Source organism: Astatotilapia calliptera, chromosome 18 (genome assembly GCF_900246225.1).
Source record: "Astatotilapia calliptera chromosome 18, fAstCal1.2, whole genome shotgun sequence".
In the NCBI taxonomy this organism is placed as follows: domain Eukaryota; kingdom Metazoa; phylum Chordata; class Actinopteri; order Cichliformes; family Cichlidae; genus Astatotilapia; species Astatotilapia calliptera.
Window position 1 is genome coordinate 30,189,001 of NC_039319.1, and position 15,034 is coordinate 30,204,034.

General features: G+C 46.3%; 1 protein-coding gene across 4 annotated transcripts in view; it reads right to left on the reverse strand.

The window, feature by feature from the left end:
• Nucleotides 1-15,034, reverse strand: part of agla (amylo-alpha-1, 6-glucosidase, 4-alpha-glucanotransferase a) — a 36,497-nt gene that overhangs the window by 13,839 nt on the left and 7,624 nt on the right. For 2 of the 4 annotated variants that reach the window (XM_026150325.1, XM_026150326.1), the window contains exons 4-20: nucleotides 13,175-13,344; nucleotides 12,708-12,911; nucleotides 10,781-10,962; nucleotides 9,533-9,644; nucleotides 9,227-9,353; nucleotides 7,970-8,072; nucleotides 6,874-6,971; nucleotides 6,136-6,275; nucleotides 5,803-5,990; nucleotides 4,843-4,966; nucleotides 2,477-2,640; nucleotides 2,293-2,394; nucleotides 1,674-1,829; nucleotides 1,428-1,578; nucleotides 617-741; nucleotides 419-531; nucleotides 202-336 (exon numbers count right to left, since the gene is read on the reverse strand). In XM_026150325.1, the coding sequence (XP_026006110.1) occupies nucleotides 202-336; nucleotides 419-531; nucleotides 617-741; nucleotides 1,428-1,578; nucleotides 1,674-1,829; nucleotides 2,293-2,394; nucleotides 2,477-2,640; nucleotides 4,843-4,966; nucleotides 5,803-5,990; nucleotides 6,136-6,275; nucleotides 6,874-6,971; nucleotides 7,970-8,072; nucleotides 9,227-9,353; nucleotides 9,533-9,644; nucleotides 10,781-10,962; nucleotides 12,708-12,911; nucleotides 13,175-13,344 (2,394 nt within the window). Of the gene's footprint in view, nucleotides 1-201; nucleotides 337-418; nucleotides 532-616; nucleotides 742-1,427; nucleotides 1,579-1,673; nucleotides 1,830-2,292; nucleotides 2,395-2,476; nucleotides 2,641-4,491; nucleotides 4,616-4,842; nucleotides 4,967-5,802; nucleotides 5,991-6,135; nucleotides 6,276-6,873; nucleotides 6,972-7,969; nucleotides 8,073-9,226; nucleotides 9,354-9,532; nucleotides 9,645-10,780; nucleotides 10,963-12,707; nucleotides 12,912-13,174; nucleotides 13,345-15,034 lie in introns of all 4 variants that reach the window. The other 2 variants (XM_026150327.1, XM_026150328.1) reach the window with 2 other exon arrangements.

Below are 15,034 nucleotides of genomic sequence, written 5' to 3' on the forward strand. Positions count from 1 at the left end.
AGGTGTGTGTGCTAGCAAAAATACTGTACTACTAACAGGATGAAGTACTCTGCATATCTGTGTGTCTGATATACTAGCTTCACCTTTCTGAGTGTACCCTGCAGCTCGCACCGTTGCATCTCATCTTAGCGAGACACGTTCTGTCAGTCCCATTTCATCCATACCACAAAAAGGCCTGTGTTGAGTATGTGGTGTGCTCACTGTGCCAGGGGCTTCTTCAGTGCGTCTGGTGGGTTTTCATCTGCTACGCTGCCTCTCCTGTACTTTGGGCTAAACTGGGACAGATAGTACCTCAGCAGTCCCACCAGCTTCTGGGCTTTGGGATCCAAACTGACCCTGACAAGGAGAGAAAAGAGAAACGCGAGTCTGAAAAGTGACCATAACACACAATCACGCGTGACGTTTGTGTGTGTGCTACCTGAAGGCGATGATGCTGCCGGGTGTCAGCTTCTGGAAGGTGATCTCGTGCACAAACTCTGAACGCCCTTTTGACGTCACTCCAGCTTTCTTCATCACTGTACTCTCATCCACCTGTGCACACAGCAGAACCAGTTTAACACCGTCCGTCTGCCACTAACGCTCAGAAACACACCTGTGTTAAACACGACGCGCTCACCGAGATGTGCTCTTTCATTTCCACTGTGTATTCTGGCATGCCGTTGATGTAGTTCTCATCCTTCTTATATTTCCCGGTGCTCCTTTCCACCATCCTTGCCTCCAGCACCACCTCCTCTATTTTCCCTGGGAGAGGGAAAAGGTGGCAGCATGCACTGTGAATCCATCCAAACTACACACCTAACATGTTGTGACAAATTTTCCAGATCCGACTTTGCAGGTAACACACACACACCATATGCACTGCCTTTATGTAAAAATGTGTTCTCAAAATACACTGAAAACAATATATAAGTAAAAGTCAGTATCAAGTAATTATGGTCCTCATGTCTCTGAACAGGACAGACTCTGGGCTCATCCAGTTCTCATGAGAAGCAGGGAGAATTTCATGGTTTGATGCAGATGTCGAAGGTGTATCAGTGTGGGACCATATCTGAGACCAGGACAGCGTTTTTAAACCAGGATTTTATCGTCTGCATCTCTTCACATATTTAGTACTGTTGGGTTACAAGACTGAACGGGGTCCTATCATGTTGTTGTTGATGTGTGTGGCTTGCAGCAGCAGCGCTGCAGCCGAGTGTGCACAGCAACGTGAATAAAGAGATGCTGCAAAGCATGAACGTGCACCCGGGTCTGCTAGCAGTACCTGATCTGAGTGAGGAGCGCACTTGTTTTCAAATGCAATGATAAGATTATTCAGATCCAACTAATCGAAAAAAATAAATCAATGAAAATAATAAAAAACAAACAAACGTGGTGGGTGTGCACAGCTGCACTAAGATTCAAAATCCACAGTAATGATGTTGTTCTACCAGGAATGAACATGGGCGGGACACTGGTGCTGTACTGGTGGGTTTTGGGATCCCAGAAGGCGGTCCTGCTCACGGTTACCACAGACTGGTGGGTGCTGGGACAGTGACGAGTCACTGCAACGATGTCTGCATCCACCTGGTCCACGTACACCTGGACAGGAGGAGTTGGACAAACTGTACCAAAAGGTTTTAGCATCGAAGCATCGGCTTTAGCACAGAAACCACTTCCTGTGTGTGTGTGTGTACCTGTGTGAATCCCTGTGCAGCTAGCTCCTGGTGCAGCTTGTTTACTGCCCGTTTCCCAGCTACGATGCCGGTACAGGAGCTAACCTCACCAGGAGAGGATGGGACTGCTGACGGGTTCCACTTGGGATAGAAGCGCTCCTCCTTCACCACAGAGATCTGTGCACAGGTAAGCATGGAGTCGGTGTGTGCTCTTATTGCAGCGCCTCTCACAGGGCCTCAAAGTAACACTTTTATTTTCTTTATTTGATGAACTGCCTCGTGAATTAGCACTATTTAAACTGGAAGTATAAAGGAATGAGGGTTGACTTGAAATTTTGGATTTTATTATATATGTGACAGATTTATCCAGTGAATCTAAATTCACTGGAACATCAGCATTAACAAAGGAAAAATCCAAAACTATAAAGTGAACTTACGATGTATGTCTGTCATGTTAAGTTTGCTTCTGCTGTTTTAGATTCTAAAGACCGTTTGTGTCCACAAAAACTCCACAAAGGACCAAAGACAGGCTGAGCTTGTGTTAATGAGCAGTTAGGCACATTTTTACAAATACGCCCCATTATTGGAGACTTTGTTCTGTCGTGTTCAGCAAAATGCTGTCAGATAAATATATAATAACCTGATGTGGCACCAGTTCATCGTATCCACGGGTGGAGCCAGTAGCGCAGCACGCCATGGCCACGATAGCAGAACTGGGCAGAGCGTCGAAGGCTGAGCGGAGCTGTAAACGACACACCCGACAATTAACCATCGTACAACAGCTCGACTCCAAGCTCACTGTCAGCTGATCTCAAGAGACCCACCTGGATAGGACACTCGTTGTCATGGGTTACATCAAGAAACATGGCGTGTGCAATGGAGGGTGTCAGTGGGCGGAGACTGGGTTGAACAAAAGCTCCTACTGGCTCACCGCCGTAACGATACACCAGGCGGCCCTCCTCGTGGCTGTCACCAGCTGACATCGCCTCTGATGATCGAGTGAAGGGGGAAAACCAAAGTAAGCGCTCGCAGACACAGGTGGACACACGCCATGCTGCATCACTGACAGGTGAGCTCACACACTCAGTTACATTTGTTTCCATGTGAATCCAAACTGAGTACAAATGACATCAGAACCATGATGGGGATGAAAAGTTGAATCTGTGCAAACGGTCCAGCAACATCCATCCATCCATCCATCTTCATCCGCTTTATCCGAGGCCGGGTCGCGGGGGCAGCAGCCTAAGCAAAGAGGCCCAGACCTCCCTCTCCCCAGCCACCTCCTCCAGCTTATCCGGGGGAACACCAAGGCGTTCCCAGGCCAGCCGAGAGATATAATCTCTCCAGCGTGTCCTGGGTCTGCCCCGGGGCCTCCTCCCGGTGGGACATGTCTGGAACACCTCACCCAGGAGGCGCCCAGGGGGCATCCTTGTCAGATGCCCGAACCACCTCAGCTGGCTCCTTTCGATGTGGAGCAGCAGCTGCTCTACTCTGAGCCCCTCCCGGATGGCCGAACTTCTCACCCTATCTCTAAGGGAGAGGCCAGCCACCCTTCGGAGGAAGCTCATTTCTGCCGCTTGTATCCGCGATCTCGTTCTTTCGGTCACTACCCACAGCTCGTGGCCATAGGTGAGGGTAGGGACGTAGATCGACCGGTAAATTGAGAGCTTCGCTTTTACACTCAGCTCCCTCTTCACCACGACGGACCGGTGCAGCGTCCGCATTACTGCAGCTGCAGCCCCAATCCGTCTGTCGATCTCCGGCTCCCTTCTCCCATCACTCGCGAACAAGACCCTGAGATACTTGAACTCCTCCACTTGGGGCAGGAACTCATCCCCGACCCGGAGTGGGCACTCCACCCTTTTCCGGCTGAGAACCATGGCCTCAGATTTGGAGGTGCTGATCCTCATTCCCGCTGCTTCACACTCGGCTGCGAACCTGACAGTGCGAGCTGGAGGCCCTCACCCGGTCACCTGATCATAACTGCACAGGGTTGTTGGAGTTTATCTGGTTTGATTCCAGGATTTGACAGAGTTGTGTTTGTCAGTGGGTCACACAGCTGTGGATGAAGATCCATGAAAGCCGTGACTTTGGTAACCTGCACAGAGTCACGCAGGCCTGCAGTGTACACACCTGAATAATAAACACCTGCGTTTTGTGTTTGCCTGTGTTATCTTTGTCTAACATTTACATTTGTTTCATGAAGTGTGAGAAATGTGCAAAAAATATGGAACCAGGAAGGAAGCAAACCAGGACACAGTTATTACTGTGACCTCCAACAGGTGCAGCTCTGTGACGGGGTTTGGTGCAGTGGGGTTTGGACCTCACTACATATTAAAGCTACTTCCTATACAAGTAGTTTTTAGTACCACAACTACAAGTACTGAAAGATGTCACTGAATGCCAAAAAAAAATCTAGTTATAATTCCTGAGTTTACATTTTTGGTTTTTACTTCAAGCTTTGGGCGTGCTCCAGGAACAGCGCCACAACAAGCAGAGTTCAGCACGACTGAAATGTGGCTGATCTCCCCTTCGATGCTGGGATGTCCAGAAGTGCTCAGAATTCATTTCGGATCATCTACACAGCACGCTCTGACTTCATCACAGGCTCCACACTTTGTGCACAATCCCAGCTCATCACCAGTGACGAGAGCGGGACTCCTGGAACAGCTGAGCTCTCAGCAGTTTCAGGAGTCTGAATGTGTTTACATGGATTTATTCAAGCTGACTTGAGGATGTTCTGAAGATGTGGAATTGATACAAATATTTAAACATGAATGAAGTCAGCAGTTAACGAACATGCTGTATTTGTAGGTGTGTTATAGACACGGTACTTTACCTCGTATGAGTGATGTAATCCCTAGCTTGGTAACAAAGACATTATCCAGCTCCTCGCTGCCGGTGAACAGCTCAGCCACCACATACAGGTCAGGACGCACCGTTCTGGCCACATCCAGCATGAACTAACAAACCACAGCATGACAAACCAGTGCGGGGGGGCATGCATGAAAGAAAGATTGAAGGAGGAAGAGGAGGAGAATGAAAGTGAAGGGGACTCAGCCAGTTAGAATGGTGCAGTCGTGCAGTCAAAGAACACACGGAGAGGTGGAGCGTTTGGAGACATGCAGAACAATGCAGTGGGGAGAGAAGAAAGACAGTCACACATTTAGCTTGCACATCAGTGCTGTACCTCGTATGAGACTGCTAATTCCCAGCCGGTTAACAAAAACATTGTCAAGGAGCTCGCTGCCTGTAAAGAGCTCAGCTATCACATACAGATTGGGTCTGACCGCTCTGGCTGCGTCTAACATGGCCTGGACGACAAACATCACGGACAAGGAGAGAGAGAGCTGCTGTTAGCAGGGACACGCTCACACGGGACAACATGGCTGTAATGACGCTGCGTCTTCTCTTTGTACATGCTTGAACTCAGCATTAATCATATTTGTCACTACAGTTAGGACCGTTACAGTGTAGCACAGACGTCCTGAGATCGTTTCACTGAATCTCACTGATAATGCGTGTCGAAGCAGAAGGGTGCGCCACAGCAGCATTTGCTCGCACCTGGACTAGACTCACTGAGGCCACATCACAGTATTACTTCAACACTTGCAGATGGAACAAGCCGGCTCTCAAATGGAGCCGAAACCAGAACAAGTTCCAGAAGGACACGGTGACGTCTGGAAATACAGTTAACACGCTAAGAAGTGGCTATCCTTCCAACATCCTCTGCAAAACACAAGACAGCCAGGACATCCAATAATAATTTGCCTGGGTTATTTATATGGTGGCTACTGTAACAAAGCCCCAAAAATTCAGACCCCTCCCACAGGGCGGGTCAGCACAGGGCCACACAGCGACCTCTCTGCTGTTATCACAGATGTCTGTCTATTCAAACTGTGGCACATCAGTGATTTAAATAAACACTTTCATGCTTTGAGACTAACACAAACATGTCGTGTGTCCTCGACATGTCTGTAGAACAGTTCAACAGTGACGTTCGGCCCCAGTGAGACATCAAACATATTTCTAACATGTAAGCCTGCAGAACAACTTTACTGCAACATGGAGCTAAAGTGTTACGTGTCCTGGATTTAAACGTAGAATAATTGACATGAAGTGTGTGATGTACAGTGAGGTGTGGCGATACCTCAGCAACATGTAAAGGTGTGGAATGGCAGTTGTCCAGGCGGACTCCGTGGAAATACTTGGCTGTGATTTGCGTGTATTTCTTCATGTGATCCCACAGGTAGGGACAGTCGTCAGGCGTGTTGCCGTATCGTAGTTTGACACTGTCACCCCAGGCGATCAGCTCCCGACGAATGTACACGTTGGAGCCTTTATGGAGCAGAAGCACTTCAGTACTGATACGGTCACTTTATTACTCCCAGGTCGCAGCAACAACAGTCACTGACAGGTTAAAGCAGCATCATATTCAACATTTAGTCTTTTTTTAACCACTTGTGTGGCTCATCCTGTTTACCTGGTTCAGCAAAGTTCCTGAGTGGATCGTCGCCCATCACCCAACCGTTGTGGGCCAGGAAATGGCACATCTTGTCTGGCTGGTCCAGCAGCTGCATTTCCTGGTCCAGAGTCATGTCCTGATAGGGGAAGGTGAAATACCTGACCGGAAGATGGGAACATGGCATTATGGCTGCCCGGGTGATGTGAACGTAGTGCAGCTGTGGACACTTTGTGTCAAAGCACTTCATGTTAGACAATGGATCATTTGATGGATCCTATTCAGTGAGGATCAATGAGTTTGTCACCAACATCCACGCTTTTCAAAGGAAACATGAATCCAACTGACTGCTACTGGATATAAAGCTTTCTATGTAGTTTGAGCCTCATTTACCTGTCAGCACATTCATCCAAGTGCTTTATTGAAATAAGCCTGAATACTTTTATCTTAATGCTCACATACTTTGATGTATGTGGAACAACTCGGGGTTCAGCATCTTGCCCTGAGTTTGACACACAGGTTGGAGAACCAGGGGTTGAGCCACCCACCTTCTAATTGGTATACAGCTCACTGACTTCTGAGACAGCGCCACCCCTAATACGTACTTATAGTATGGGCCATGATAATATCTTAGCATTATGAAGTGTTCAGCTAACCTGCCTCGTGTCTTTGTTAAAGCTTTAGTAAATGTCCTGAGTTATTAACACACTTCACTGTACTCTGTCTTCCTCTCATTAGTCAGCTCTTTAAACTGGTTACCTGGTGACCATTGGGTTTGTCCTGGTAACAGGGCCCAGCCTGGGACCGTGCTCAGCAAGTCGTTCATAGACGATGTTTCCAATAAGACAGTTGACAGCCTGGAGGGACAAAGAAGAAGGTTGTGACAGAGCAAAAGACAAATCAGACACTTGTTCGAAAACAAAGTACCCGCACACACGTTAAAGATTTTACATGTCACAGAGAAGGTGTTTGCTGAAAATGACCATGTATAGAAACAGTCCACACAGGAGCCCAGCGATGGCGACAGTTCATCTTACAGAGCAGTTATCAAACAGCTAACAGATCAATGGTTAATCTGGAGTTGCAGTCAGGTTTCAGAGCTCATCACTGTACAGGAGGCTGAAGGTTATGAAGACCTTACAGCCTCTGACCGTGGACCTCAGTGCAGTGGTCCATACGTTATTACAGCGCTGTTAGTGTTAGAGGTGCTGTGCTGCAGTGGTTTGACCTGAATCACCTGCAGCTTCCTGCTTTGACATTCAAATGAAAGCGACGTTTCTTGTAAACAGCCACAAACATCAGGATAGCATGAACTTTGCCTCCACGCTGAGCCATGTTCATTCATATTTTTATCAATCTAACATTTTATTTCATTTCACTAACGAAATGTTAGGAAACCCCTGAGCTCGTGCGGTACACCCCACGGCCCCCTTTAGCTCCGCCCCTGTTTGCAGCAGGGTCCTGTGTCCTGCCGTCAGCGTTCAGCATGCTGCCTGTCTGTATCAGTTAAACGTAACTTCTGCAAACAGCGGTGGCTGGAGCAGCTTTACACTTCTGTTGAACAGGTGCTTTGAAGGACTACTACCAGCTTTTTCATGTGAAGCTTTTAATGGTGATTACTGGTCACAGCTCCGCCTCTTTGCTCTTCACGGCGTGTCCTCAGACTCTGGCTCCAAGTTAAAGTGACAGCATCGTCTCAGGCGTAGCTGTTATCAGTCGTTTTGCTCTAAACCTGGGGCTGCATTGGCCCGATGCTGACTGACAGACGGACGTTAATTCACAGGTTTAACAGCTTTCGATGCTTTTCCCCTCTAGCTAACACGTCAGGTGTGGCCCTGTACAGTGGCAGCCTTACCTGCTCCTGATGCTGGTGCACTATGTGATACTGCTCTGCATTCAGGTCAGTCAGTTTCTGATTGAGCCAACCGCAGCACTCCTCGATGTGTTGAGGTGACAAGCTACAGAGGGAAGCAACATTACATCACACTGCTGTGTGCCGCACACACAGATATACACACTTTACATTGACTACACTGGTCCATGTCAGCGTCACAGAGGTAACTCATATCTGAACAATGAAGAAACATTACAATGTAGTTTTTAAATGTTTGTGGGCTTATTTTTTTCAACCACGCTGTGCTGAGTGATGAGCATGGAGGAACAGGGATGTGCTCCCTACAGATGCAAACATCAGTCTTCTTTTCACAACAGAGGTCCTGATTCATTTAATACTGAACTAACGTTCACACTAAGTCAAAGGGACTGTGTGGCGTCACCTGAATGACTTATTTTGGACTGGAAACCAAACAGAACCATCATATTTAAGAACAAATCCTTTCACACACTCTGGACGATCGTCAGCCAATCACAGGGGTCCATGGGTCTGAAATGCAGGGTAAGCTGTACCCACACACGGTGTGTCAGATTAGCTTGCTGAATGTGGTTAATGCTAACACGCAAGGACAGGAGGCTGCTGCTTTTATCCCCACACAGGTCCACACCTGTGCAGGATAAGGTTACACATTGGTCTAATCGGGTGGTGATGTCACCTGACTCTGTCCACATTGCATGTTTAAAACTTCCTGTTGCAGCTCTAATGTGATGGCTGCGTAACATCTTCGAGCCAACTGTCAACTGCATACTTACAGTGCTGTGAAAGCAGAGTTCTTACATTTGAGCAATATTTGTCACGTTTTTCTTTAATATTAGACAAAAATAACCCATTTAAATACAAAACGCTGTTTCTGAATGATGAGGCAAAAAGACCTGGTCCGATGTGATTGTTGAGCTCACTTTGTCAGACAGACATTAAAGTTACGTCCTGATTGAACAGGCGTGGCTCGTTAATCAGTTCATTCGTTCGTTCCACACATGGCGGGATGGGTTTGGACAGCTTCATTTCCCCTTAATAAATGTAATCTTAATTTAAAAATACTTTTATAAATGCCAACAGTCTTTTACGACTGTCGGGTGAAAACAGCACATTTACTCAGCTCATCTTTGTCCAGGATTAAAAACGTGTTTGACGATCTGAAAAGAACAAAGAAACTCAATCGCAGCACGTTGACCAGCAGCCCAACATCACACTCGTGCCGTGGACCCCGAGTCTCACCTGTGAGGCACAAACGTCTCCAAAGCAGAGTCCATGTCTGCTGTGTTGCCATAGCGACGGTATTGTGGATCCTGAATGATCCTGAGGCCCGTCTGCCCTCCAGTCTTGCTGTGGTCTGGCTTGGTACCTGATGGCAGGCACACACATGTTAACGACACAGTGAATGTGGTTTAACCCTCTGCTCATCTTTGCACACACCGTAAACACAAGTTCTTTTTTGGGGCTTCAAACTGAAAACATGCTGATGAGTTTTTGAAGCTCACATAACGACTCTTGGCTTTGGGACGTCTGTGTGGATTTACACACCGTTTTGCAGCAGGGTCCTAAACTCCTCCACAGCACTGTCCACTTTGACTTGGTAGAACTCCCACAGTTTGATCTGAGGGAACACGTCCTGCCACATCACACTACGGACGGCCTGAAACACAACAAATCAAACACACGTTACACAAACGCGTCTTTAAAGCGTGTACGATGCTGCTGAGAGAAAGTGCCTTTAACCATCTGATGAACTGACCCAGCTCAGTTCATCTGCATAGACATGAGGTTCATTATTACCTGGTTTATTCTGAGGAATTCTACAAACCCTCTTTTAGGTCAGGACTTCTGTGAGCCACTGAAGTAGTAACACACACACACACTTCAAACTAGCAAAGATTTATGCACCAAATTACAGCTTGCAAGGTAAACGCGGCTTGGTGCTCGGTTTTGGTTGTCTTAACTGTCGGGTGTAAGAGTAAAAAAATAAGGGGCAATGTGCAAATGTATATAAATAAATGACAAAATGATTATCTTTACTATAAAATAAAATCTAAATATAGAAACTGAGTATTCTCCACAGGCGTTACTCAGCAGTGCAGACCGTCAGGTGCAATAGTTTATGTCTCTGTAAAAACAGGTTATTTTTTTAATTGACATGTAAAAGTTTAACAAAAATTTTATTGAAATTGTGTCTAGAAATGTCACACAAGATATGTTCTGCTGTTTTACAGCAGGCCAGGAAAACGCCCCTTAGCTTTGATCGAAATCCCTCATAAGTTACTCAGTAAAAAAAAAATAAAAAAATAGTAAATGGCCTGTATTTATATAGCGCTTTACTAGTCCCTAAGGACCCCAAAGCGCTTTACATATCCAGTCATCCATACATTCACACACTGGTGATGGCAGCTACATTGTAGCCACAGCCACCCTGGGGCGCACTGACAGAGGCGAGGCTGCCGGACACTGGCGCCACCGGGCACTCTGACCACCACCAGTAGGCAACGGGTGAAGTGTCTTGCCCGAGGACACAACGACCGAGACTGTCCAAGCCGGGGCTCAAACTGGCAACCTTCCGATTACAAGGCGAACTCCCAACTCTTGAGCTACGATCGCCCTGATACTACTGAGTAACTTAAAGAAACATTTTTAAAAAAGCTAGCTGCCTTTGGTGATGAGGCTGTGGATAAGATTTCAATTCATGCTCTCAGGCAAGGCTGTCATTGGCTCACACCACAGCCTGTGACATTTGTGAAAGTTCAAAGGTGAATGAATGTGCAGGAACCCAGAACTCACATTCAGATGACTCTCCGTGGTAATGTCAGCAGGAAGTCCTTTAGCTTTGTAGCGTCCCTCTGCTACTCTGGTGGTTAAATGCCACAGAGCTCTGTCTAAAACCCAGGCTGGGCGCAGGTGAGGAGAGTTCACCAGGTTGTATCCACATTCTGGATGCTCCCTTATCCACACGCTGTTAGCAGCTGTGCAGGAACACAGACAAGAAACCATTGAGCTGTTTAAATACTTTATTCATCAATGTTTTACTCTTTTTACAGATCTAATAATAGTCTGACAGTGAGTCACACATACTGTATAAATCAGAGTTCAGTCTGTATTTAACCTTCATATCAGGCTCATTTTACTGCTCGACCTTTCCTGAGCGAGGATGAGAGGGATCCACGGGTGGTCACTGCCAGCAGGACAGCACAAACACTTTGATACAACGAGCATGTCAAATGAAAAGTCTCGACCTGAAAAAACACTTTCAGAGTAACTGTTAACCAGTTTTGCTATAAGATGTTTTACCAACAACCTAAACCATACCCAGCTAACTTTTTAGTGGTCTTTAAATCTTGACCTGATTCTAAATAGATTTCAAGTGAAAGCCTTAGACAAGGCTACAGCAAGAGTACGGGAGCGTGAGCAAACCTTAACCCTGACAAAGTGTGGCAAAAATGGCACTTTTAAAGCTTAGTGTATCGCGTTAACTGCCATGTTGGACACTGTGGCGTGAAGATTTCTCCTGTTTTGGCTTCCCTTCATTGGCTCCCTGTTAAATCCAGAATTCAAAATCCTGCTCCTCACATACAAGGTCTTAAATAATCTTCTGTGCAAACTACAGATGACCAAAATGATCACAAGGACTTTGGTGCAGCAACCTCTTTGCAAACAGTTTCATCCAGCAGCAGCCAGCGACTGGCAGAAACCATCTGCCAACCAGTCAGATGCATATTCCTGCCTTGCACCTCGTGGTTATAGTGTGTGCTTGAGGTCAGGGAAGAAACCTGTGAGGCTACACTTCCACAGAGGCCGTACTGAGCCCACTATAAGAAAGCAAATGTTTCCAGTCCTCCCCACAGCACAGTGTTCACCTGCTGTGCTTCAAAGGTAACAAAACCAAACGGCTTCTTTACTTCCCTTTATGATTGTGAGTCAACAACAATCTTTCCTGTTCTGTCGAACTTCACAGGATAAGGGTAACGATCTGTCTGAAAGTCCTGCCTTTGGGACAGTTTAATGACACTTTCAATCCTTGGAACTGTGCAGACTCTCGGTGAAAGCATGTGTTGTTGTGAAACCTCTCGTACTATAACATGTGGTGGAACAAAGACATGTGATTGCATAAATGTTCAGGCCAAATAAAAGTGAGTGTGTGCAGCATAACAAACCATGAGCTGTAAACAAAGATCACAATAAAAGAACGTGTTGCATGTACGCTGAGTGCACACATGTCGACTTCTCCATCCTTAGTCCATAATCGAGTCCATGCATTATGAAAAGTGATGTTCCGTCAGTGATCGGCTCCATGGACTGGCTCAGGAAGCCTTGTGATTCACTTCCCCTGCTATCCTTTAAGGCAAGAAAACAGGTGCATTTTTGCTCTTTGTTAACCAATTAGCACTCTTCAGTAACATGTTCTGCTGTTGGTGTGCCTAGTTAAGTTAGCTGCTGTGGGTAACTTGAAGCGTTTAACTTGGTTAGTGGTTGGTACGAGCCAACCATGAAATTTCTGAAGGATGTCGCGTCGCTGCAGTCAAAACAATATTTGGTACGTCTGATTGCAAAGCACAGGGTAGAACGCTTAGAGGGGAGATGTCAGAATCTAAAGACAGCAGTGAACAGCAGCCGTCTCACATCAGATGCAGGAGGTGGCCTTTTACCTTCGAAGGGAAGGAAGCGGTGTTGCAGTACACTAATGAACGGCCCTCCTCATGGCTCAACTCACCAGTATGGTTATACACCACATCTGTGATGCACAGCATGTCCCACTCTGTCTTTAGCTTCTCCACCAGCCCCCCCACATCTGTCCAGTCGTAGCTGCGACCCGCTGGGCTGAACTCTGGGTTGACGCTCAGCTGGTCAGCTAAGGAGTAGCAGGACCTGGACTCCCCCAGAGTCTGCACTGGAGTGAAGTGGATCATGTTGTATCCTGGAAGACAAACCCACAGACGTACTATTAATCCTTCTATACGGCATTTTGTTTGATAGTCCTGACATGTGATGAATCCCCTCACACACTGCACTGTCCATGTGATGTAGTACCTGCACACACAGGAGGATTGATTCAGAGAGTTTAGGCCGATGACAGGAACCATGGTCGTCAATAACAACCAGAAGTGACCGAGTTTGCATTTTATGATTGAACACAAAAGAAAGAACCAGAGTCCGTGTGGGCGTGCCGTGCTAACCTACCCGACTCCTTGGCCACTCTAAGTCTATCTGGCCAGTCGTCCAAGTGTCCCAGACATTTGGACAGGTAGGTCTGGATGGTGATGCAGTCTAACGGCAAAGTATGGTCGTCGGCCCCGACACGGAGAACTGGATCCACCACAATATAACCTCCTCCTATACGCTCCGAGTCTCTGATGGAATTTAACAAAGTACAGCAGGTTAAGGAAATATACAAACGTGTCATATCACAATATGATTGATAGACTGACACCATGTATTTACTTTCTCTAGATAACAACAGTGAGACAAGCGCAGGCTTATCTGAGAGCCACGAGTCCGTTTCAGATGATGATGGAGTACCTAACAGTGAGGAAGAGGAGGTGATACTTGTAGCTGCTGATATGCAACCCAAAAGCAAACAAAGCGTTTAAGAGAGTGTTGCTGGAGCACTTCCTACTTAGAGTCCATGACAGGAGGAGCAGAAAGGTGGATGAAATGACTGATGTGGCTACACGATGGGAACGGAGGGCAAGTGGTTAAAACGCCTGAGCCAAGTAGCCACATCGCTGGGAGAAGTTTCACTTTAAAAATATGATTCCGACTGGGTGACATCACTTTAGATATTTTAATACTTAAAGTGTTAAGCAGTTATCTTACAGTTTTTCTTCATTTGCTGGGAAAAACTCAGTGCAGCGTTTAATACTTGACCATAATATTTTATTACGATATCAGAAAATCCCACAGGTACTGTAGTACTGCAGTGCTTTGAATCATACCCATCTAATAGAGTCCAGTTTGTTAATGTAAACGTGGAGGCTGCTTCATATACAAAGGCTAACTGTGGCTTCCACGGGTTGCTGTGGGCTTTCCTTAGTATTAGGTATAGATACGCGATTCCCACTTTTATCTATCCATGAAGCAAAATAACACACATCACTACTACTTCTAGATTCAACTCTTGTAATTCATCGTTAAAAAAGCCTCCAGTTGATTCACGGTGCTGCAGGATAAGTACTGACAGGGACTACAAACAGCACATTTCTCCTGTATTGGCTTCTCTTCATTGAATCTAACTTAAAATCCTTCTCACATACAAGGTCTTAAATAATCAGGCCCCATCTTATCTTAATGACCTTGTAGTACCATATCACCCTATTAGAGCACTTCGCTCTCGCTCTGCAGGCCTACTTGTTGTTCCTAGAGTATTTAAAAGTAGAATGGGAGGCAGAGCCTTCAGTTTTCAGGCCCCTCTTCTGTGGAACCAGCTTCCAATCCTCCCTTAGTTATGCTGCAAGAGGCCTCTCTTGGTGGAACGGAGCTTTGAGTCAGTGAACTGGACCTTTCAAGCACACCTGTTGTTGGTGCCTCTTGGAAGATTTGATATCGACTGCTGAGCGGTACAGAGTTCCACAATTAAAACGATCTGTTAGAATGAATCTGCAGGATGTCTGTGCATTGCACCAGTACACTTTGTGCATGAACCCTGTCGAGTAAACTATACTGGTTAGTACTTGGCACTCCACCCACTGCTCTAAATGTTGTCTGAATATTACTGGATCCTTTCTGGATGGCGTTACACAGAAAAGCTAACTGAGGTTTCGAGATGTCAGAAACCATTTGGTGACATCAAAGTGGCGACATCCATTTTTCATTTACATGCTATAGTAAACATGAGGGCAATCCCAAAAGTAAGGTGTCCTATTGTTTTAGAAATACAAGCAACCGTTTATTTTCCATAGTATGTGCAGCATTTTAAAGCTTAAAGACTCATTTTCCTACATAATCGCCATTTCGGTCGATGCGTTTTTGTAGACGCTGTGACAGTTTTACAAAGCCCACGTCATAGCCGCTCGCCGCAGAATCACCTTCCTGACAAATGTT